The 24,608-nt window shown below is 46.0% G+C and overlaps 1 protein-coding gene across 1 annotated transcript in view; it reads left to right on the forward strand.

The window, feature by feature from the left end:
• The window catches only part of NOTCH4 (notch receptor 4), a 264,289-nt gene extending 243,142 nt beyond the window's left edge, over positions 1–21,147 (forward strand). The window contains exons 31-32 of the mRNA XM_069237252.1: positions 9,768–9,865; positions 17,312–21,147. Coding sequence (XP_069093353.1) covers positions 9,768–9,865; positions 17,312–18,538 — 1,325 coding nt within the window. The 3' untranslated portion in view covers positions 18,539–21,147. The remainder of the gene's footprint in view (positions 1–9,767; positions 9,866–17,311) is intronic.
• The last annotated feature ends 3,461 nt before the right edge of the window (positions 21,148–24,608 follow it).

Below are 24,608 nucleotides of genomic sequence, written 5' to 3' on the forward strand. Positions count from 1 at the left end.
CAAACACAGAACTGAAGGGCTGAGGCTGTGTTGGAGAAAGACCAAACTGCCAATTCCTTGGGATTCTGAGAAAGTCAGTGGTTACTGGACAGCGTCCTGGTCAATGTTCCAAGTTGCATCCGTCCCTTTCCTTCGCTTACTCTGCGGAAGCAGCACAATCGAGCGAGCAGTCAAGGGTTGCTTAAGGAGGCTGTATTGGTTCGAACATAGACACATCATGACACAATAAAATAATACGCAATAAACTCAGGCCCATATTTATACTTTTTATATTTATACAATTGTATTTTGCAAGTTTGCGCCGCTTTTGCGTAAAAAAATTATGCAAATGCGGCACTAAAAAAGTATAAATATGGGCCTCAATGTCCAGCTAGGTCTATGACTTCATAAAAGAATGGAACTTAATCCAAGGAAAGTAAAAATGGCAATTAATTAACATTAGTATTTTCAGGGAAAACAGCTTGGCTAGTACTGTCTGGGACCGCAATATAATCCCACTGTCTCTATGTTGTCCATGCACTAGATGCTAGGTTTTTATATGAAATTGAGCCTTGTGAGTTGCATTGTCCTTGTGAGGGATGTCTGTGAGCACTCAGTTATCTTTGGGAGTCAGCAGGTTTGCTCTAGTGTTTTAAAGCAAAGGTGTAGTCTGGGGCCAGAGGTGCTTGTCGACGAGATACAACCTGCCAAGTTTGCTATACCGTCATTCTCTAATTTTGCTTGCACCAAAAGTTAAAACGAGTAACAGCATTGTATTGCATATTGTGAAAGGGCTAATAAACTTTAGTATGGGAGAAACAGGATGGGAGAGTATAAACACCACCAGAATTTCATGTCAAGCCAGATCTTCTACAGCTGTGCAACCAGGCTTTATCTGCAGTTCCAGCGCCAAATTAAACCGGGAGCAAACAGCGAGCAATCTGACTATCAATTGATACTTCCGTGGGGCTTACCCATGGGTGGTTGTTTGCACTTAAAAATGTGTACTGTAGGGTGTTCTTTCAGTACAGACCTCATGAAATACACTGCTCACTCGCCTTTGCACTGTAGAGTGATGTCTTAGCATTGCGCCAACATAGCATATTTGAGCTCATGGTAAATATGGTGGTACACAGTTGTCTCCTGTTTGAGCAATACAACATTCTTTACTCCAGTATTGGAACTTGCATAGATTCACATGCTTGAATCCTTCCCGTCGTCGAGATGGGAGTCCCCGGTACCTAAGAAAAGCAATGTCCCAATAGACATATAACTAATAGGCCCTAGGTCTTTTAGTTTAGTAACATCTCATAGTCCTTTTTTATAAAAAGGACCAAAGTTAAGAGTCAACCAAGGTCACACCACCCTTTAGAACCCTCCTGAGAGAAACTGCTTTCCCTCAGATTTTCCACCACACGTCATAATAAGGAATCTCCGGTAAGCTCTGGTCAGTTTTTTTTCTGTCACAACGGCTTCAAAAAGGATTTTCACCCTTTTTTTTATTCTTTCTACATTGAAAGATAAATTGTACAACTTGGTGCTTCAAACTGACTTACATCATGTCCCAGGCACCAAAAAAGGGGCTCTTTAGACCTTGTGGCACTAGCAAGAAGAAGAGGCTGCACATAGATGACCCTGATAAAGACTGCATATATTGTCTCTACCCCGAGCACAAAACAAGAGACTGCAAGTTGTGTTGTATGTTTTCTACAAAGAATTTGAAAGTTCATGAAGGACGACTTCTTCTTTCGCTGTAGAGGCTCAAATACAGACACAACCCTGTCTCTGATGAGGAAAGTGAAACCTCCTCCACCTCATCTTCAGAAAAACACCTGTGAAACTAGCTAGAGAGGTTCTAGAAACTCCTACCTCTCAGGAACCTCCAAAAAAGGCATCTAAAAAGTCTTCTGAGGACTCTCAAAAATACCACAGCCCACCTACATTGCCTCACAAACGTGCCACATATCCAGCAAAGGAAAAAAAGAAGTCAGATTTCCCTTCAAAGCCTGTCAGAAATCAACTTCGGAGCCCCCAAACACCACCACCTCAAGTGAAACATGTTTTCAAAAAGCCAGCTTCAGCGCCGCCGACGGAAGGATCATCAACGGTATCTCTGTAGACAAGGACATTGACGACGAGAGTGTCGAAGACAGCATCCTTCTCGTCAACAAAGTCATCATATACGACTACGACTCCGGTGCCATGGACGATAAACATTGCCCCATCGTCTACACTCTCGCCGGTGGCAAATACTCAGTCGACGGGTCTCTCGTTGATGATTCACTTGTCAACGCTTCCATCGTAGATGACCAGTCAACAGGCACCAACAATTGATATAACGTAGATGTACTCCACCCAGTCGACAGTGAATCCACCACCGATGGTGAGATAAAGATCAACCATGCTAAATCTGTCTTCGTCATTAAAATGGGCTCCTCTGGAGACTGGGGGCACTCAGAATTGGGTCTGCCAGCAGGTAAGTACCCGCGTCTTCGGAGGGCAGACCTGGGGTGTTTAGGAGAGCACCAGAGGGGGGCCACAGGTCGGCAACAAAAACACACCTTCATCAGCACAAGGACGGCCAGGTGTAGGGTGCAAACTCAGCACTGGGCTCCCAAAGCTTTGGAATAGGGGAACTCCGAAGGTCACAAGTAGGCTGCAGGCTGGGTCCAGAAGGTCGGTTCAGGGAAACCACAGGCTGGGCAAAGAGGAGGGCCTCCTGCTGCACGTTGCTGCACTGGAGGTCGGGTTCCCCAGGGCCAGGGGGCTGCGGGTGCAGGGTACCTTTTTGGTGTCGGGTATCTTTATCTGCATCCTTCACAGGCAGGGGGATCCTCTGGATTTAGTTTGCAAGCGTCATTGTGTTGGTCAGGAGGGGTCAACCCAGAGTGGACACTAGGTCAGAATTGCTTGGGGACCAGTGGGCCACCTGGATGCGGGCCATGGGTGACGGGTGCAGAGTGGGCAGGACTCGCGAATCTGAGGCGGTTCTGGAGTCCTTTGCTGGAGTTTCTTTGTGGACAGGGCCACTGTCCTCTGGAGATCTTGGTCCTCTGGTGGGCAGGCAGTCCTTTTGGAGTTTTCTAGAGGTCGCTGGTCCTGCAGGATGCATCGTCTTTTTGTAGCAGGGGCTTCAGAAGCTGTAGACAGGCTGGTAGGGATGGGGGCACATCAGTTGGTGTCTGAAATCTTCTCTGCTGGGGGTCAGCTTAGAAGCCCTTCTTCTTTCTTCTTGTTGTCTTCTTGGGGTCACAAAGAATCTGACGAGCTAGGTTCAGGGGAGCCCTTAGATCCTGGATTTAGGGCCGTTACAGGGGTCAGTGGGCAGTAGACAATGGCTAATGTCCCTGAGAGTGACTATACCCTTCAGGTAATTAAATATAAGTACACTGTTCCAATCAAAATAATCACACCAGGGGACCTGTGATATCAGGAGCTGGAACCCTCAAGCATCACTATGGATGACTAGTATCATCATTGGGAATTGCTCCTCACCAGGCCGGCACTGCAATGCCTAGTGGGCACCCCGATGTAGGAGGCTCTCAGCCGAATCCGTGTGATAGTGACTGGTAAGTTCAACTATCCAAATTGTAATGCTTAAAAGTCACCACCAATAAACAAAGATAATAGTAAGGTTTAAAATTGGTTATTTATCCACTAAACACCATCATTTAATCAATCTGATATAACAAGGATGAAGACCAAGATTAAAATCAAAAAACATGAAAGAAAAATTGAGGATTATGCTCAAAGCCTTTCAAAGGTTGTGGATATAGTAGAGAGTCTAAAAGATTAGAGTAGTCTCTCAATTCTGGTCGACATGTTTCGCGTCTGTTGGTCCATCCGGATCCATTGACGCTTCATCAGGACCTACATAACTCAATAATCAGACCTATTCAGGATAAGTATCACACATAAGGATACATAGATACCGGTCACTTACATTAAAGTTAACTGGTTAACACAGGTACCCTGGAAAACAAGAAAACAAAAAGACAACAAAAAGACAAAAAGACCCTTCAGGTGCCCACTCCCTTTGGAGAGGGGGTACACAGACCTAATCCTATTGGTCCCTAACCTCCAAACCAAGAAGTAGGATTCTGCGGGGGGGTCACTTTGCTATAGACACCTTAGGGGTGGTCCTAGCTGAAGTGGTCACTCCTCCCTGTTTTTCCAAATTTCCCTGCAGGACTTGCTGCCAAAAGTGAGGCTTTGTCTGGTGGGCAGGCATTTCCACTAACTGGAGTACCCTGGGGCACTGTAATAGGAGGCCTGAGCCTTTGAGGCTCACCACCAGGTGTTACAGTTCCTGCAGGGGAGACGTGTGAGGCACCCCCACCGAGTGCAGGCATTGTTTCTGGCTTCAGAGAGCACAAAGGCTCTCACCTCATGAGGTCAGAAACCTGTCTGGAAGTGGCAGGCTGGTACAGACATCTCTAAGATGCCCTCTGGGTGCATTTTTCAATAAATCCAACACAGGCATCAGTGTGGGTTTATTGTTCTGAAAAGTTTGATACCACACTTCCCAGACTTCAGTGAAGCCATCATGGAGCTGTGGAGTTTGTAATGACAATTTCCCAGCCCATGCACTCAATATGGCCACACTGCACTTACAATGTCCAAGAATGGACTTAGACACTGTAGGGGCATATTGCTCATGCAGCTATGCCCTCACCTGTGGTAAACTGCACTCTGCTTTAGGTCTGCAAGGCCTGTTAGAGGGGTGACTAGCCTATGCCACAGGCAGTGGTTTGTGGGCATGGCACCCTGACGATCTGCCATGTCGACTTTGTTTTTTTTCTCCCCACCAGCACACACCAAGCTGCAATGGCAGTGTGCATAAGTTTGGTGAGGGGTGTCCTAGGGTGGCATAATACATGCTGCAGCCTTTCGGGACCTTCCCTGTCCACAGAGCCCTTGGTACCCTGGGTACCTTTTACTTATCTGTGTGACACAGGTGTGCCAGTTGTGGAATCATTGGTACAGTTTTGGGAATCCACGCTGGTGCTCAGTCAAGTCATCATCAATATCAGGCAAAAAGTGTGTGGGGGGTAACCATGCAAAAATGGAGCACTTTCCTACATGTACCCCTTCAAACGCTCCCTCGTCACCCACCAGAACATTTACCTCCAACTCCGCTTCCGCACCATTCTCCATTGGTGGAGCCATTAAATGATCCAACATCATCTGAGGAGGAGAGGGAGCAAGGTGAAATTGAAACATATCAGGATGAATAAGATGATTACATCACCTTTAGCCATTACAGCACCAGCATCTCCAACACCACCACCTGTAGATTCACCCCCGGAGGCTATAGGAAGTTTCCACAACCTCTTAGAAAGAGCAGCAACTTGTTTCGACCTGTCTATGCCTGCAGCATAACAGGACTGTTTCCCTTATGACTTTAAAGAGCCTCTTAGAAAAACAGTCAGGGCTATACCCGTATTAGATTATGTGTGGAGTCAGGGTTTAAAGATCATGTGCAAACCAGCCACAGTACCGGCTGTATTCCTTAAGCTTGATAAAAAAAATACAAAGCCCCGGAAGATGCGCCTGCCTGCCTCATGGGCCACCCTAAGCCGGACTCAGTCATCTCGCAAGCAGCACAAGGCCGATCAAGAAACCCCTCCATACTTCCGGCAGACGTCTTGATAACATTGGCAAACGCTTTTTGACCCTGTCCGCCCTTACCGTAAGAGCCGCAAATTCCCTGGTGCTCCTTGGCCACTATGACAGACAAATGTCGTCTGATATGACCAAATATCTAGACAAGCTTCCTGAAAACATCAGAGGAGAAGCAAAGAAAGTGTTGCTGGAAGGCCAACATTCTTCCTCAGAGATCCTAGGGTGCACCTTGGACATTGCATCTACCGGGTTCAGGCAGCTTGCTAGCGCAGCAGTTCTACGCCGTCAGGGAAGGCTTAGAGTGACCAGTTTTAGACTGAAAGTTCAGACAAAGGTACTGGACTTGCCAAAGCTCTCTAAATGATTAAATCTGCCATGACAATGCTAAATCACTGGGAACTTTGCAGTACAAAAAAGTGTTTTTTCGGGGTGCTAGAGAACGAGAGCAACCATCCTTTTGTGGAGGATATCACCAATATCGCTATCCAGCATATACCTTCAGTACTCCACCTCAACCAAGCGTATAAGAACATCTGCACCTACTCAAATTGGAGCTCAAAACCATGTTGCAAAAAGGAGTTATAGAAAGAGTTCCACGCTCCCAAAGGGGAAAAGTTTTCTACTCCTGTTTCTTTTTAATTTGCAAGAAGTCACGACAGTGGAGACCAATTGTCGACTTGAGAGAACTCAACAAATATCTCAAGAAACAATAATTTTGCACGGTTACACCCTTAGACATATTGCAACTCTTCAACACGGGAGGTTACATGTCATCCCTAGACCTCCACAATGCCTATTTTCATCTATCCATCCATCCATCCAAAGCACTTAAAATTACTCAAGCTTACAGTAGCCGGCAACCACTTTCAGTTCTGAGTTTTACCGTTCGGTCACAAGTCTGCCCCCCGGCATCTTCACCAAATGCCTGACACCAGTCGCAGCTTATCTCTGCAGTAGAGGCATCAAATTTTTCCATATCTAGATGACTGGTTGGTGAAAGCTCCCACCAAACAGTCTGCAAAAGCATCCACCAGAGCTTGTATATGCCTTTTCTATGAGCTTGGGCACAGTCTATATCTGTACAAGTCAATACTTCAAACATCACGGAGAATAACCTTCTTAAGAGCCATACTGGACACAAACCTCTACAAGGCCTACCCCACAATCAAGAAGCAGCGGAAATTGACAAACTTTGCAAGCCGAGTGCAAAAATGAAAGTCACTTTCAGTTCATATTTACAAATCCCTCCTCAGTATGATGTTGTCTTGTATCCATCTCATACCGTACTGTCGCCTCCATATGCTTCCTCGCCTCGGGCAGACAGTACTAACAAAACCTACCGCTTAAAATGGAAGAGACTCTGGGGGTCATTCTGCGTCGACGACCACGGAAGCACCGCCAACAGGCTGGCGGTGCTTCCTTTGCTATTAGCCGCGGTCGCCCAGCTGGGTCCGGCAGTTTCCCGCCGGATTTCCCCCGGCTGGGAGAATCCTCCATGGCGGCGCTGCTTGCAGCGCCGCCATGGGGATTCCGACCCCCTTTCCGCCAGCCTGTTTCTGGCGGTTTTCACCGCCAGAAACAGGATGGCGGGAACGGGTGTCATGGGGCCCCTGGGGGCCCCTGCACTGCCCATGCCACTGGCATGGGCAGTGCAGGGGCCCCCTAACAGGGCCCCAGCAGGATTTTCACTGTCTGCTTTGCAGACAGTGAAAATCGCGACGGGTGCAACTGCACCTGTTGCACCCCTGCAACACCGCCGGCTCCATTCGGAGCTGGCTTCAATGTTGCAGGGCCTTTCTCGCTGGGCCAGCGGGCGCTCTTTTGGCGGTCGCCCGCCGGCCCAGCGGGAAAGTCGAAATGGCCCCTGCGGTCTTTTGACCGCGGAGCGGTCTTTCGACGGGGGTAGGTTGCCGCCCGCCAAACTCAGAATGACCCCCTCTGTCTATGGTGTGGAACTGCTAAAGTGCATCCCATCTCCTCATCTCCAGAAGAGATTTTGCCTTACCTCTGGCACAATCAGACTTGGCGCCTGCTTCCATTAAGGTGCATCTTGCTGCCATTTCTCGTTTTCGGAGATCGTCCAATAAACCATCTGTGTGGTCCATCAGCCTCATTAAGCAATTTTTTAAGGGATTTTTTCAGGACTTTTCTACCAGTTAGAGCCCCTCCTCCGATGTGGCAGCTCAACACCGTATTGGGGCAATTGATGAAAACTCAGTTCGAGCCAATTCATAGAGCGGATATAAAGTATCTTTCCTGAAAAGTGGCTCTTCAATACCTTCGATTCAGAGTGGACAGATTAATTTTATGTACTAATCTGAAGTTCATACCTAAAGTCCCGTTGGACTTTCATGTCAATGAGCCTGTAATTCTCAAGTCATTCATTCCAAGCGTTCAAACATCAGTTGAGCGAGCTCTTCTCTCACTGGATCTCAAGAGATGCATAAAGTTCTACCAAGATTTTTCGAAAAACACATCAGCTATTTGTGGTCTACAGTGCACCAACGAAAGGTTGTCCTCCAACGAAGTAGAGCATTTCTAATGGATTTCCAGTGCTATTAGCTTCCGTCATCAAAAGGCGGGTCAGCCTTTGGACTTTGCATGCTCATTCCAAAAGAGCCATGTCCCCTTCCATGGCATTGTTTGCGGGGGTGTCATTACCAGATATCTGCTGTGCAGCAAGATGGAAGAGTGCATACACCTTCACTCAACACTGCTGTTTGGATTCGGAAAACCTTAGAGATGCAGCAGTGGGACAGGCGGTACTGAGACATCTTTTTCAATAAAGATGAGCCATTTTTGTCTTCCCACCATCCACTTAACCTGTTTTACGCTCATTTTTCTCTATTGCTTCCTAATTTGGCTGTGTTATGTTTTTTTAACATCATTATATGTTGAATGTCGAAAAAATGTGCTTGTTACTTCAAGCATGTGAACCTATAAAAGTTCCAATACTGGATAAGTTACTTACCTGTAACTAGTTCTCTAGTGTTAGAATCTTTCATAGATTCACATGCGACCCATTTTTCCCCCAGTGTAATACTATATGTACGTACTAGTGCTCCAAAAATCTGAGGGAAAGCGGTTTCTCTCAGGAGGGTTCTAAAGAGTGGTGTGACCTCATTGGTTGACTCTTAATGTTGGTCCTTTTTAAAAAAAGGACTGTGAGATGTTACCAAACTAAAAGGCCTAGGGCCTATAAGGTATGCCTTTTGGGACATTGCTTTTCTAGGGTACTGGGGACTCTCATCTCGACGATGGGGAAGGATTCAAGCATGTGAATCTATGAAAGATTCCAATACTGGAGAACTACAGTTATAGGTAAATAACTTATTTTCAAATGTTCACTCTGCTCTACCCAATGTTTAGTACAACAGTGCCTCTAAGTTCAGTGTTGCTGACCCTGGAAACAAACTGAACAGCTCAGCATGCTGAGTTACTAATAAATAATCAAAATTACTTTCAAAGATCAAAAGAGATACCACTCAAACAAGAGTACTAAATGGTGCATATTTGAGTGCTCTGAGCCTCGGTGTTCAGTTTCAGGTAGCTGGAAATGACAGTAGGGTTCACCTTACCCTCTTGCCCCTACAGGTAAATGACGGCATTGTTTACCCTGCTATCTTTCCCATGTCTCCACAGGTAAATGACAGTAGGGTTCGCCCTCCTCTATTGCCCCTCTCTGCTGGTAAAAGACAATAGGATTGACCCTGCTGTCTTGCCTGCCCTAATCTCTTTAGGTAAATGGCACTAGGCTGGTCTCTTGGCCTGGTATCCTCAGGTAATTGATAGTACTGTTTGCCCTTTTCTCGTGCCCTATCTCCACAGGTAAATGACAATAGGGTTCACCCTGCTCTCTTGCACTTGTCCCCACAGGTAAATGATGATAGGGTCTCAATGCTCTCTTGCCCTATCTCCACAGGTAAATGTCAATAGGGTTCTCAATTCTCTCTTGCCCTATCCACAAGTAAGACAGTAGGGTACACCCTGCTATCTTGGCCTTGTCTAAGGTAAATAACAGGTAAATAACAATAGGGTTCACTCTGCTCTCTTGCCCTGTCTTCACAGCTAAAAGACAGTAGGGTTCGCCCTGTTTTCTTGCCCTTTTCTCCACAAGTAAATGACAGTATGGTCAACCTGCTCTCTTGCCCTTGTCTCCACAGGTAAATCTGCCTTGCACTGGGCCGCCGCTGTGAACAACGTGAGGGCCGCCCTTTCGCTCATTCGGAGCGGGGCCAACAAGGATGCACAGGATAGCCGGGTAAGGACAGACAAACTCACTGGGCACAGTTCCAAAAAGGAAACATTGCCCAGAAGAACCTAGATCCCTACTGAAGGGTTTGCAAGGAATGGAGTATTTCAGTTCTAACTTGACTGGCCATTCTTTAAACACTATTCCTCACAGTCACAATTGCCACCCAATCAGACATATGTATCTTCCAAATGAGCGCCAGTCATTAAGCTGTGTTTAAGCACCTAGCCATACATCTGTATATCCTAATTAAAGTTTTGACATTCAATCTTAAAACTTTTAAAGGCATCATCAGGCATGATAAATCTATTTTTCATTTCAAGCTTTGTTGATCCTATATTAGTCTCTTTTTAAAAAAATATCCATGCACACAGCTATGACTTCTACAGGTGATGGTGACAACTGGCCACAGGAGATGGAAGTTTTTCAGATCAGTGAACTGATGCGAAACAAGAATTTTAAAATGAACCTATCTGACCTATGACTTGCACCTAAAGTAAAAGCTCTGAAATTTTAATGCTCCTTGAATTGTGGTTCTTGAGTGAGACTGTCTTGCACTCGGTCATGATAGCAGGGCTACAGGTACACTTAGGGGTATATTTACTACGATTTTGCACCATGTTTGTGTCGCAAAAGTGACGTGAGTCGATGCAAAATCTTTTATATCTATTTTCTTTCCAGTGCAAAACTTGCTTTGTGCTGTAAAAAACACTTACAAGTACGGCAAAGCAGCATATAGCGCTGCTTTGCATTACTTAGCGCCAAGGGGGTGTTCCTTGAGGGGTGCATGGGCATTCACATGCCACCACTCACGTTTTTTGACGTATAACCCTATTTACTAAAAAAAATAAAACAGGGTTTTGCGTCAAAACATAGCACCCATTCCAACGAGGCGCTATTACAGAGAAATACTATTATTTCTCCTTTCTTTTCGGACTTTTCACTGCACTGTGTAGCACACATTAAAAGTGCTACACTGTGCAGCACACATACAAAATGGGAAAACTTTTAGTTAGTCTAAGCATAGTATTTTGTACTGGAAGCCTATCCTTCTAGTTTAAAACCTATGCTAGACTCATGCAAACACCCTTGCACTGTGGTACAAAGGTGTGTGCACAGCACACAGCAGCAAATTATTGCGCCGCACTAGGGTGAGGTGAGGAGAGTGCCATATTTCTGTAACCATATTTCTGTAACTATGGTGCTATGCTGGTCTCTCCTTCTCACGCAGCGCAGCATTTTTGCTTTTTCGATGCATGACAATTTAGTAAATCTGGGCCCTAGTTTGGTTTTGGGAACTTCCTATAGTCTTAGTACTACTGTGTTCAGTTACAACAGAGTTTACTGGGTCAGAATTGTGAATGACAAAATTTGGCAGTACTGTAATTTGGAATCCCCATAAAGGTGCACACACTGAGTCAGGATCCCTAAAGGAACTGTAATGAGCCTCCCCAGTACCTCTGTTGATAGGCCCCAGAACAGGATTTTTCCATTTCCAAGTAGACCCACTATTTGGCAATCTGCATTCAGCCTAGCAGCATCTTTAGACTATGGAGTGCTACAGGCACTGGAGAAGAAAGATCCTTCTGCATCAAGGCCCCAACAAGATGCATAACTACACTGAATAGGAGGCTCGCCACTCACTTTGTGGCATAGAATCTAAGATGATTCAGTGTCCAAAGGTTATCCAGTGTTCAGCGCCCAGAAATGCCAGAGTTGGATGTATACTCTAGGACAAACCTGAGATAGATTAGAAGCTAGAGGTGGGCAAGCCAGCAATTCATAGGGGGTGCATAAGTTGGACTTCGCCCTAAGTGAAAATCATCAAATGATTTTCCATGTAAATCATACAACAAATATGTCCTGTGGAAACCCATTCACTATTCCAGAAAGTGTATGTATGTAGCATGTGTTGCTGCAGATACACATGCTCTGCATATTTCTGCTATCTAGTGTTGGGCTTGAACGTTTGCAAATTGTATTTCTTTGAACCAAGGCTCATGAGCCACAGGATGCACTATGACTCCAGACAGGCCATGCACATGGACACCAACTCCAGGTTAGATTATTCTTTTTCAGCCATTGGGTTCTATGTGTACAGCTGGGGTACCGAGACTGTAAGTGTTCTACACACTTTTTTGGGCCCATACAGTGAATCTTCGGCACTATATGACACTGTTAGGAGACACAAACGATCTAGTCGCTGAACATGTGGGCCCTTGTTCACTTCAACAGTTTACACACCAGAGAATGTAGATCCCCCGACAGGGTATTAGAACAAATGTGCTTTCAGTACAGCCCCTGGTGCTACATGAATGCTTGTATCACCACTAGGTTTGCAATCTCTGCCTCTCCCCAACCACAATGATGCCTCGTGTGAAGCTTGCTTTGCTTTCTGTCCAAAGAAGAGAGCTGCATTAAGTGCACCAAAAAATGCACCAGTGAGGGGGGAGGGAGGGTGCCAGAGAGCCCGACTGCAAAATGGTCGACACGCTGTGAGGCTGTGCCAGCCAGTCAATCATCCGATATTTATCCTAGGATCTAGGGGGCTTCTGGGGGCTCTCAAGGTGGTGGTACCTCCATTCAGCTCAGCAAATGCCACCGTGCAGCTTCAGAGGGGCGGATTGTGCAGCGAGCTGGCTGGGGCCTAATTCGGGCCAGTGCTACCCGTTGGCAGCCTGAGAATGCAGTGCGCTAGAAGGTGCTGAGGACTACCCACAACGAGGAAACCCAATCTGTTCCGCGGGCACAAGAAAGGGGTCAACACAACCCTGGTGGTGAGTATCCTCTGGCTTTATTTGCACAGTTCTACCTGCATGGGATGCGGGCGGCCTCGCTGCTGTGCTGCCTGTTTTTCCCCTCTGGAGAGCTCCCTAGAGGGTAGCTCGGCTGGTTGCTGTGGCGCAAGCCGCCCCCTGTTAAATAGCACAGTGGCCATGCCTGGAGATGATCCCCAGAGGCTGCATCAACGCCATTAAAGAGTCAAAGTTAATTTGTAGCCACCATGAAACACAAAAAGACAAAGGCACAAGCACCCAGTCACGTACTTCAAGGTATTGCATCAAGTGCCTCCTCACAAATGCTAAGTCAATTCCCTTCATTGTTTCATGAATTGCAGGTACATTACTACCTTTTCTACTCACATTGGTTTATTCAAATATAAAAGATTAAGGCCCTCATTATGATGGTACATACTGCCACATTATGAGATTGGCGGGTTGGCTGCAGCCAACCTGCCACTTCTCCACTCATGGCGGTATGAGCCACCGGGCCGGAAATGTGTATCTCCAGCCTGGCGGCTTGCATAGTACCGCCAATGGCATTATGAGCCGGCCTACCACCATGGTTTTCATGGCGTTAGCAATGCCACGAAAACCATGGTGGTAGGCCCTACTGGTGACAGGGAATTCCTTCCCTGTCACCGGTAGGCGGCTCCCCCACCCTCCTCCAACACTCACCTGACACCCCCTCCATCCAAACTCACCCCCCACCCACCCAATACACATACTAGCCCCCCAACCCCCTCCGATCCACTCACCCACCCCCCATACACGCACACACCCCACTGCCACGCACACCCCCCCCCACAGCCACACACATCACCCCCACTACAGTCACAGCTCCCCTCACCCCACACCCTCCTCCCTGCATACACACACACAGACACCCACACACATACCAGGCTTACACCCATTCACTTACACTGGCATACACGCATACCTCCAGACATACTCACACACATTCTTACACACAATCACACTGACATGCAGACACACACTCACTTCACCATTCTTACACGCATTCACTCACACGCATACACCCACTCAAACAAAACAACACACACAGACGTGTTCACACACACACTCACACATTCATGCACACACAAACAACACCCCCACCCTCCCACCCCCTCCACTGTTGGAAGCTCGACTTACCTTGGGCAATAAGGTCTCCCGGCAGGGAACAGAAAGGGGCACTGCTACCGCCAGCAACAGCCCACCAGCAGAACACCGCCAGGCCGTATTACTGGTCATAATACGGATGGCGGCGTTCTACTGGCGTGGCGGTGCTGGTGGTAGCAGCGCCAGCTTACCACCGTCCACCGCCATCAGCACTACCAGATTTCTGCCCTTATTGTGGCAGAAGTCAGGCAGTGCTCATAATATGGCAGACAGATGGTAGCTGCTGTGGGCGGTATGTTGGAGGCCGTCACTGCGGCGGAAGGTGGTATGTACCGCAGATGTTAAAATGAGGGCCTAAGTTTTGTTGTGTCATCAGCTGTATAACTTTTTCAAGATGTTACAGCATTCATGACAGGCTATAATACAGCCTGTCACAAATGCTTTCAACTACATTGATGGCATATTAGTCTTTGGGCCACACAAAAAGAACATGATAAAGCCCTTAAACAAGCTTGTTGACTACTTGCTGATGCAAGTCTAACCTTGAATGCAGAGAAGTGTGAGTTCCACAAAACAAAACTGAAATTCTCTGGCCATATCTTTTCTGATGGTGTTACAACGGCATATGTAGCTAAACTACAAGCCTTGTCAGCCACCAATCCCCCACAAGATGCCCATAATTCAGGCAGTAAAAAGCACAACAGGGCTGTTCATGGGGGCCCCCGATGCCTCCTTTCCGCCAGCCTTTGCATGACAGTCTGACCACCATGCAAAGGCTGGCAGAAAGGGGATTCGTAATCCAGAGGGCACCGCTGCTTGCAATGCTGTCCTGGTGGCTTACAACCCCAGAGACTGCCGTGCTGTCAACTGGCAGCAACCTGGAGGTTAAGACAGCCACACTCATAATAAGGGCCATTGTGTATTGTGAGTTAGCAATGATGGGACCTTTTTGGTTCCAAATGGATTCTGTAGAACTGTGACATAAGTAGTAAGTTGTGGTGAATAAATTTCATGTTTGGAATGTTGAGTTTGTGCTTGCACGCAGAAGAATAAAGACGTGTGAAACTATGCTCCGTTTGCGTTGTGTTCATTTACTATTACCCAGGCTGTGGAGGACGCTTCACAAATAACACTGGTAAAGTGTATTTCAGGAGCTAACGTGGTGCACTCTATTCAATAAATTTGACTTGTAAGATACACGTGTTACACGTTAAGTCAAAGGGGCACTATAGAAGACTTTGTAGAAAAATATGAATGTGATTTAGTTTCAAATGCTGCTCTCCACAGCACAAAGTTAAGTGTAAGGAAAAGCAGGGTCCCATGATTTTCTGTGGATATCAGCACCCTAATGGAGGCAATTAAATAGATTCTCAAAAAAGATATAACCTGGATCCCACAAGTTTTCTCTTGCGTTAGATGCCTTCAGTGTACCATGCATGTTGGCTGTAGATTGTCATCCTACCTTCACTTATTTGTTTTGCACTTGACCTGCATTTTCAGAGGAAAAAGTTCAAACAGTAAAGCTCTCTTCTCAGATTTTATTCTTCATGTTATCCTTTTTTAACAATTTACCATAGGTTAAAATGAAATCAGACAGTGGTATGGATTTACCTGGCAACTTTGGCCCAGGTTTACAAATAGTTCACACAACGCAAGGCAGCAAAAAAAGTTGCACCCCTCCTCTGCATGAAAGGGAGAGAGCAGAGCTGTGCCTTGTCTACAAAGAAAGACATTTCTGCTCTGTCTACGCACTGGTGCACTGTATGCATCCTTGCACCAAAGCAGGCACCCTCGTGCCATAGTGCAAGGGTGTCTGCATTGTGTTCAGAATATTTTTTGTGCAGGAAGGGTCACCTTCCTGCACATAAACCATCCTTTGAGGCTATTTCCCGTATGTATGTGTGCTGCACGGAGAATACAAATATTGTTCCTCGTCACACCAGACTCAGCGAGGCACAGGATTTTGGCATAAATCCACGTCTACAAATCTTTGTAGGTATGGATATGAGTCACAACCCCTAGGTGGCTGCATTGGAAGCCCAAGCACTACCCTTAGAACGCCTCCCTGATGCAAACTAGCATAAGGCAGCGCAATGCACTGTGTTACTTGGGATTACAAACCAACGCAAATCATGAGTTGCATTCGTTTGTAAATCCCACCAGAAGATTTTGGGCCGCGTCTGAGAGAAAAAAAAAATGCAAACCTGATGCAAAGTTTTTTGTATATCTGGGCCCATGTTTGATGTTCATGCCCTGATAAAGGGCAGTAGTTGCCTGAAATTGGGGTACAGGGGAAAGATAACGAAGACTGCTGAAGTTAAAAGCACATGAACACAAGCAAGAGATTTGATTTTAACCTTTGATACATCTTTAAAAATGGATGATAAATCCGTTGTTATTTAGAAGTCATAAAACATTGCTTCTGACACCGGATGGTACATAAAAGGATTGTGCAGTCAGTGGGTGGCATAAACCAGTTTCTATGGGATAGAAACTGAGAAGTCCAGAGACCAGTGGTACTTGGGTGCAGATTTATGAAAAATGGTGCCGCACTTAGTGTAGCGCCACTTTTCTTGCACACCTTATCACCCCTGTAACGCTAACATGTGTGTGCTGTATTCAAAATATGGTGCACCATTGCGGGAGTTAAGGGGCTAGCGTCAGAAATGTTGACACTACTCCGGTGCTTTGCAGAAGCAAAATGTATTACCCTAATCCTGCAAAGCACCCCAAGGCCCACTGTAACCAATGAAAGTCTCCTTTTAACGCCTGCTCTCAGCAAGCGTTAAAAATGCCGAAAAAAATGGCACAAGGAAATCTCTTAAGTTTCCTTGAGCCATTTTTTTGCCCCCCGACCCCCCTGGCAAACATTATACCTGGTGCAGGCATGTGGCGTAAAGGGTTACAAAGTGGTGCAATGCATGCTTTGCACCACTTTGTAAATATGGTGCAGCATTTTTGGCCTTCTAACGCCGCATTGGTGTAAATAAAATATAATGCTAATGTGTCATTAGAACGGCGCAGGTCCCTCTTAAATCTGGGCCTTAGTTCGCCTACACACGTTGGATTTAAGCTTTGCTGCCAATGACAAATCTCTTGTTTACCATCCAATCACAAAGCTCCATTTCTCAATCCAAGCTTTGCCGCTTAATCGACAAGCTCTGTTTCTTACATCAACTTTCCAGCCCATCTTAAAGCTTGATTTTTCACTTGAAGTCTCCCAAGCCAATAAATTAAATGGATTTATTACAAGAAACTCTGGAAGGAAATAATGAATCGCTACTTCTTAATCAATGTTTTGAAGCTAATTGTTTTCCTGTATTTCTCAGTTTGTGCTTTGACAACCAATCATTTCTGTTTCTCACTTAAAGCTTTGTCAGCCAATCATGAAGCTGCTTTTTGCACGTTAAGCTCTGTCAGCCATCCCTGAAGCTCCATTTCTCACATAAAGCTTTCACATTTCTAGTTTTCTTAGTAACTCAGAGGCTCCATTTCAGAATTGTAGCTTTGCAGCCAGTCACAAACCTCATGTAACAACTGTTTTTCTTCATAGGAGCAAACACCACTCTTTCTTGCTGCGCGGGAGGGAAGCTACGAGACCACAAAGGTCCTCCTGGAGCACATGGCTAACCGGGATATACCGGATCACATGGGCCGTCTGCCACGAGATGTGGCTCGTGACCGCATGCACCAGGACATCATCTGCTTGTTGGATGATTACAGCGCTGCCATGCTGAGCCAGAGTGGTGCGGCTCCTGCCACCTCTCCCACTTCCAGCTGCTACCAGGCCCGCAACCAACTCCGAAAGAATCGTAAACCATCAGCCAAAAGTCCTTCATCTGGCATCGAGAACGAGGCTGCGCTCTCCGAAGCTGTCCCACTGCAGCGAAAAGCGCCTCTGCCACAGATCGACCTCAACAACCCCTACTACGCGCACCCAGCTCCACTGAGGAGCCCGGTCCTGCATGCACCCTCGTTCTGTGGCCTACATCCCCTCGACACTCACTACTGCCACCCTGGCCATGGCCACCCAGCACAAGGGTTCATCAGCTTTGGGATGCCATGTGACCAGATGATGTCAGATGCCTGCCAGCAGTTCCTGGGCAGCAGAAGCAGTTCCTTTTCTGGCAGCAATTGGGCCAACCGGCCATGTGAGTGGGTGGCACTCGGCCAGCATAGGACGAGGGAGGCTACAGTTCCTCAGGGCTGTAGCCACCAGAGTGGACACTGCTACGGAGGTGCAATGACCCCCACCCAGGGTAGTGGCTCTCATTGCTCTATGCCAAATGTAGCCTATGCGGGTGCCATGCCACAGCAGCCAGTACACCACCTCGCCTGCCAACCACTGCATGAAGCTCCACAGCAGCCTCCGAATGCCTTGCCAAGCATGCCACCAATTTCCGAAGCTGCCTTTCCTCAGGCCAATCACTCCCAAGTTCAGAAAATAAATCTTGGCAGCCGCCAGTCAGCCTTTGAAATTTCAAGAGTACCTGGAGATAACAGCACCGGATGTAGCCGCCATCAGCCACAAGAGAAAGGAGCAACAGGCGCAAGCCAGAGCCACCTCAAGGAGGGCAGCCTCTATTTGACTCCTCCATCGCAGCATGGATACCCTTCCCCACCAGGTGCTGAGCCCACCCCACCCTGCCGCTCCCACCACCCATTTCTGACTCCCTCACCAGAGTCACGTGACCAGTGGTCCAGCTCCTCACCTCAGTCGAACAAATCTGATTGGTCGGAAGGTGTACCCAGTCCACTATCACTGACAGACGTGAAGTGAGGGGCTGGGTAAAGACTTCTTCCTCCTGGGAATATACCTAGAGTGCAAAGACCTTGAAAACGAGAGGAGGCCATGTTTATTTAGAGGTGAAAGCTCTATTAACACCACATGTTGGGGGGACAATCCAGTCCAGAAGCTTCTCTCAGTGGACACCCCTTCTCCTGTCGATATTTAGAAGAGCATGCTGTGATCTTGTTGTTCCTTAAAAGCTTACCAGCAAATTCAAATAAAGTTAACTTTCGTGGCGGGGTTTATTAGTAGAGACGTTGGGCATGGGGGCATGTTCTGCACTGGAAGGTGAGCAAAGGAAAGATGGTGCTAGTCAGTTACACTGAGTGTGAGAAGGTCTGGATCCAGGCATGAGATCAAAGTGAACTAATTTAACAAATGGGGAAGGAAACCAAGAGTAAACCAACAGAAGATGCACAAAGAAGGAAACTGTTGAACTTGGGAATATGTTACGAAAGGGGAAGGAGAATCAGTAATAAGACCAGAGACTGTAAGAAGGTTAACAAGTTGGATGGAGGACCAAGAATGAGTCTGATGAGATGTAAAGAAAGCGAACAAATGGAGATTGAGAACCAGAAATTAGACCAAAGAGGGTTTTAAAAGTTAACAAATAGGGATACAGAGCTGGAAATAAAACCGTAGATTTTGGTTGAAATGTATCAAGTTTGAAAAGATAACAAAGAATAAGGGTAAGAGGAAAGGAAATAATAAAATGCAGAGTGATTAAAATTAATAAAGCATAAGGAGCAGCCAACAACCACGAAGAGAAGTGAGAAAATGAGAGCAAATAAGAGAGAGCAAAGAGAAACCCAGGATTTTCACCAACCCTAGGGCAACACAGACAAGAAAAAAATCCAACACAGAGAAAGTGTAAGACAAACTTGTCACTGGCATAGAGCTAGAGCTCAAGCAGTAGAGGCAGGAATGGGAGAGAAGAAGCAGGACTGGGACTAAGACAAACAGAAGCACCGCTTCGACATGAGTTGTGAAAACAGGTATAAAAACGATAAGTGATGGGCAGAATTAGGATACGTGGGGGAAAACAAAAGGAGAGACCAAACATCAAAATCAGGAATAACATAATCTGTAGAAATGTGACTAGAAGAGATAAGGCCGGAGCTGGGGATGGCATAAGCCAGATAACCAAGACCTAGACCAACAGAGGGAGAAATAGAGCCAAGAAGGGTACCTTGGTTACAGGAGTAATATCAACAGGGGCTTAGAAAGACGGGTAAATAAAAAACAAAAGAGGGAGGTTTAGGCCAATAAATTTTGCATGAGAAACAAGAATAAGACCAATAAATGAAAACCTGGAAACAAAAACAGATATGCGCAGCAGAGAGATGGTCCAAGGCAGAAAAGCAGGAATAAGGCCAGCAAGGGCACCATGGGACCAAAGAAGAGGGTGGAAACAAGAAAATGGGAAATCAATAGATACTTAACTAGGAAATGAGGAGGAGTAGGCCAGTGCAAGTTCCCCGGTGTCCATAAGGTGATAGTAACCCCACCAGACAGCGCTCTTTATCCAACACTCTCAAATGTTTGCCGTCTGAGGCAGAAGCCACCGGGATTCCATGTGAAAACCTAGAATGACAAAACATTGTTTGAACAAACAGCCACTTTAAAATTTAGACTGTTGGTGTTGGGTCATCAGAAGGAGTTATCCGGCGAAGGCAGGCAAGGAAAGTGAGGTTTAGGGGGAGAGGATTGAGAAGACCGGTGAAAAACTGGGAGGATAAAGAGGGCTGTGTCTAACAAAGTGAAAGAAACAGACGGAAAACTCAAGAGCAACAGCAACAAGTATAATCCAGGTGAAAGGAAAATAAAATTGGTAAATTGGGTGACTGAAACAAGAAACTGGTTTAGGACTTCAGAAATAAGGCTGAGAGATGAAGAATGAGAGAGAGCCAAGGAAATGGAATGACATTAGAAACAAGACTGATAGATAGAAGAATAGAATCAGGAACCTTGAAGGAACATCAGGAACCAGACCGATAGGTGAAGGAACAGAGTCAAGAAGCTGGGAGGAACATCAGGAACAAGGCTGAAGATAAAAGAGCAGAACAAACATCAGGAACAAGATTGAGAAAGATGTGCCGCAGAAAGGAATGAGGCTGGAAGATGGAGGCAGAGAGACTCCAACATGGCAAGGGAATCAGGAATAAATGCAACATGAATGAATAGAAATCTCTGCCCATATCAAAAGTCGTCTTGGGTATCAGGTCTCAGGAGAGTCCATGTATGGATCTGATCTCAGGAGTATCTCTTTGCCGATGTTGCCTCTTGAGTATATCTACTTGCTGGATGTTTTGCAGGGGTATCTGTGTCATTTGTGCAATACCTTGGCATGATGACCAAGAAGTCTTTGTGTGGGCCAGATGTTACCTCAGGAGTAACTGTGCATGCTGAAGACATCAGGACTGTCAATGTGTCTGCTGGACATTGTCTCAGGAGTAACTGTGAGTGCTGAGAAACCTCTTGGTGCACAAACTGTGAATGCGATGATACCCAGTACATTCCTCTTCAACCTCAGCATGTATCTGTGATATTGATACCTAGATTTCTATGTTTATGAAATTATATTATCTTTGTATTTACAACATGTGTAGGATTGGTTTGTTTTCTGTTTTACTGTCAATCATGCAAGCTGCGTTGCAACAGAACTTGCCCAGAGGACCAAGGTGACAACCGAGGACCTTAGCACATCTCTTTGGTGTTTTGGGTGTGCTTTTCTGCAAATATTGGCTTATCTTGCTTATAATTTCAAGACTTTTTTTTTCCAGAGTCATAGTTTATTCTCAGAAGTCTCCCTGTATGCTTCTGTATTAAAGAACATCACTTGATATATGTGCATGCTGCATCAAACCTCAAGCATCCAATAACTCGACCGAGCTGTCTGATGCCTGTACCTCCCTGGGTCACAAACAGCAAGTGAGGATGGTCACACTTTAGATATAATTTGCACTTCTGTCAATGAAATATTGGTGGACCACTGCAAATAAGTAAACAGTCGGCACACCTAAAGCCAGAACACAATCAGATTGGAAGCCAAGAAGTGCAAAAAGGACAAATGAATGCAGCAGGCCTTTTCCATATATCCACCTAGGATCTAGAACAACATCTCAGTATTGATCAGGACCTCCCCAACGCTGCTTTTAGGACAGAGATGAAGACTCACATCTTCGCAGCACACTACATCACAGTGCAATGACAGTCCACAAACAAGTTACCGCCCCATCACCCGTTGACTTTATGCACATTTTTGACTCTGTACAGTGCCCCACTGCCTTTTGGCTTTTTTCACGCTATAGAAATACCATATGTGTACATACAGAACTCTTCACCTAAATGTAATATTTCCAAGTTATGTGGGAACAGCACGCATTACCAAGAAAACAAAGAAAGTCCCTCTGCTAAAAAAAAAGTGAAACTATTCTTCCCAGAGTGTCTTCAGAACTGCTGTTCAAGCGCTCATACTCGCTCACACCTGAAGGCAAAAAATGTCCATCTTCATTGCCCCCCAGGCGCTACACTGGCACCCGTTTATAGCATCCTAGATGCTGCAGCATGCCTCGTTCGTGGCCTGACAAATTAGAATCACAATACCCTCAAGATGTCATAAAACCGCAAAAAGTGCAAAACAAGAAAAAAGGAAAACACTAAGGGGGATACTTACAGTCCCCTTACGCCACATTAGCGTCATTATTTATGATGTTAATGTGGCCCAATGAGGCCTAAATCTCAGTGCCAAATTTACAGGGCGGCGCAATGCACTAAATTGTGAGGGTGGTATTTTCCACTCTTGGTTCTCATACCGCTTCTTATTTTGAAAAATATATATAATTTTTGCAGTGCTTATTTTGTGACAGAATAAGTGTTGGGGACCAAGGTTTTGCACAGAAGCCTGCAGGCGACGTGATCAAAGGTCTTGGTGCTGAATACCAAGACTGTTTTGTTTTTATTCTGCCCCATGCCTCTTTTCCTTAACCATTAGAAACTCGCTGCCCCTTTATCTGACTCTGAGTTTCTGCATCTCTGCTTTCTTACTGTCACATTTTTGGCAGACATAATGTATGCAAAGGGGGCGTTCCTCCGTTAGGGGAGCTGAAAAAATGGTGCCATTTTGTCCGGCACGTTTAATGCCTGCTCACGAGCATGGGTTAAAAGGGGGCTTCCATTCATGCAGGAGTAGCGCCAATATTGTGGGGCTACTCCTGTAGAGTACATCAATAGCATCATGTGAATTAACTCTACCCTGCGCCACGGTAAATATGGCGCACACATGGTGGTGGTAAGAGGGTGGTAAGGGGCGCAGGGAAAGTGGCGCTGCACTCAGTGCAACGCCACTTTCCATAAATCTGCCCCTAAGAATAAAACAATAGGCTTTCTCTATCCAAGCACCCTAAACATTGAACAATAAACCTGTCCTGTGTCCATCAGGACCGCCCTGACACTGTTCCAATTTAGGAAAAAGTTGAAGATGCTCCTCTTTAAGAAACATGACATCACAGCACATTAGCAGTCAAAAAACTAGACACTTTTCCTGGTGAGTGGCTTTATGCTTGTCTTACCCCACGCATAATCGAGGGTGGCTTCTTGTGGCAGTAGAGTATCCTAGGCGTGGTCCAGTTCAAACGCCAGATCTGAAGTGAGGTGTTTTTGATATCATTACTAAACTACCAAACTGCAGGGAAACCAACTCACGATAGGCACGGTTAAGGTTTTAAAACATCCAAGGTCCATCAGTTTGCAAAATAAAGTATTTAAGCAGCCTTAACTTCTTGCCCACTGTATGTGCATGCTTGGTTGTAGTTCTCTCTTCCCAAACCTTTCATCTCACAAAGAGACTCACCAGCACCAGGCATGGATTTCATGCAGGACGCCTATGGCACCATCTTGAGAAGTTAATTAAAAGGAGGGACTAGGGGCTAATGAAGGTCCAGCACCCATGCTCCTGTCTCATTGTAGTAATACAAAAAGAGGGGTTGTCCCTATGAAAAGGTGAAAACGTATCGGTTAGAGCCCTATGGGAGGAAAGGGATCCTAATGACCAGAAGGTAGGGCCCCCACACACCCAATGGGGTGTCATGCCATCATTGGGCTGCTCCTCCTTGGGCCGGTGCTGCAATGCGCAATGAGCCCCGCAAGTGGGTTCTTAGTCAGAGGTCCTCTGATTTGCCCCAGTGATGAATGTGCCTGAGGGTGCAGGGAGAGTAGGGTGGTGTGCTGGGTGGAGTGCTAAGTGGATTAAAATTGTCCTCAGGGTACCTAGTCAATTTTAATTGAGTGGTCCCCTTGGCAGAGATAAAAGTAAAAAATACTGTTGGCAGCTTCACAGTGAGTGTTGTAGGATCCTCATGTTTCACACCGTATGGCCCAACTAGATCTTCAGCGTTTCTTCAGGACCAAGAAGATAATCCCTACTCTACACCTACATGGGATATGTGATGTGGAAAACGGGTATTCCCAATATAATTCAGTCTGCTATACATACTATGGTACAGAGGGAGGAGGGTGCTCCAACCTGTAAAAAAAAAATTTGAAAATAAATAAAAACAGCTTTAAGAGGGGTGTCACCTTAAGGCATGTGGATTGACGCACCCTAAAACATTCACAATCTGCCCTTTGTGTGTGTATATATAGTATGTCTATAGTATGTCTGTGAATCGACACCACAGTTCCAGGAGCGCAATGTCGCCACAAAGTAAAGAATGCACAGTGACACTACTCGTCAGACAGGTGACCAACCGTCACAAACACCTCGAATGCAATATAGAACACACAACAAAAGTGGAGCGTTATTGGGTAATGTATCTTTACCCTGTTGTAAAGTTTAGTCTTGCCCCTTAGGTCTAGGGAGAGTACCGTGCGCAGCTGCAGAGAAAACTAGTGACAGTAAATTGGCATTGACGATAAAGGTTTAGAATTAAAATAGCATTGCACCACCTTGTAAATATAGCACAGCATTTTTGCCGACCTAACGCCACATTATCATTAAAAAAATGACGCAAATGTGCAGCAAGGTGGCACTAAGGGCTTTGTAAATCTGGCCCTTAGTGCC

This window comes from Pleurodeles waltl, chromosome 6 (assembly GCF_031143425.1).
Source record: "Pleurodeles waltl isolate 20211129_DDA chromosome 6, aPleWal1.hap1.20221129, whole genome shotgun sequence".
Classification (NCBI taxonomy): Eukaryota; Metazoa; Chordata; class Amphibia; order Caudata; family Salamandridae; genus Pleurodeles; species Pleurodeles waltl.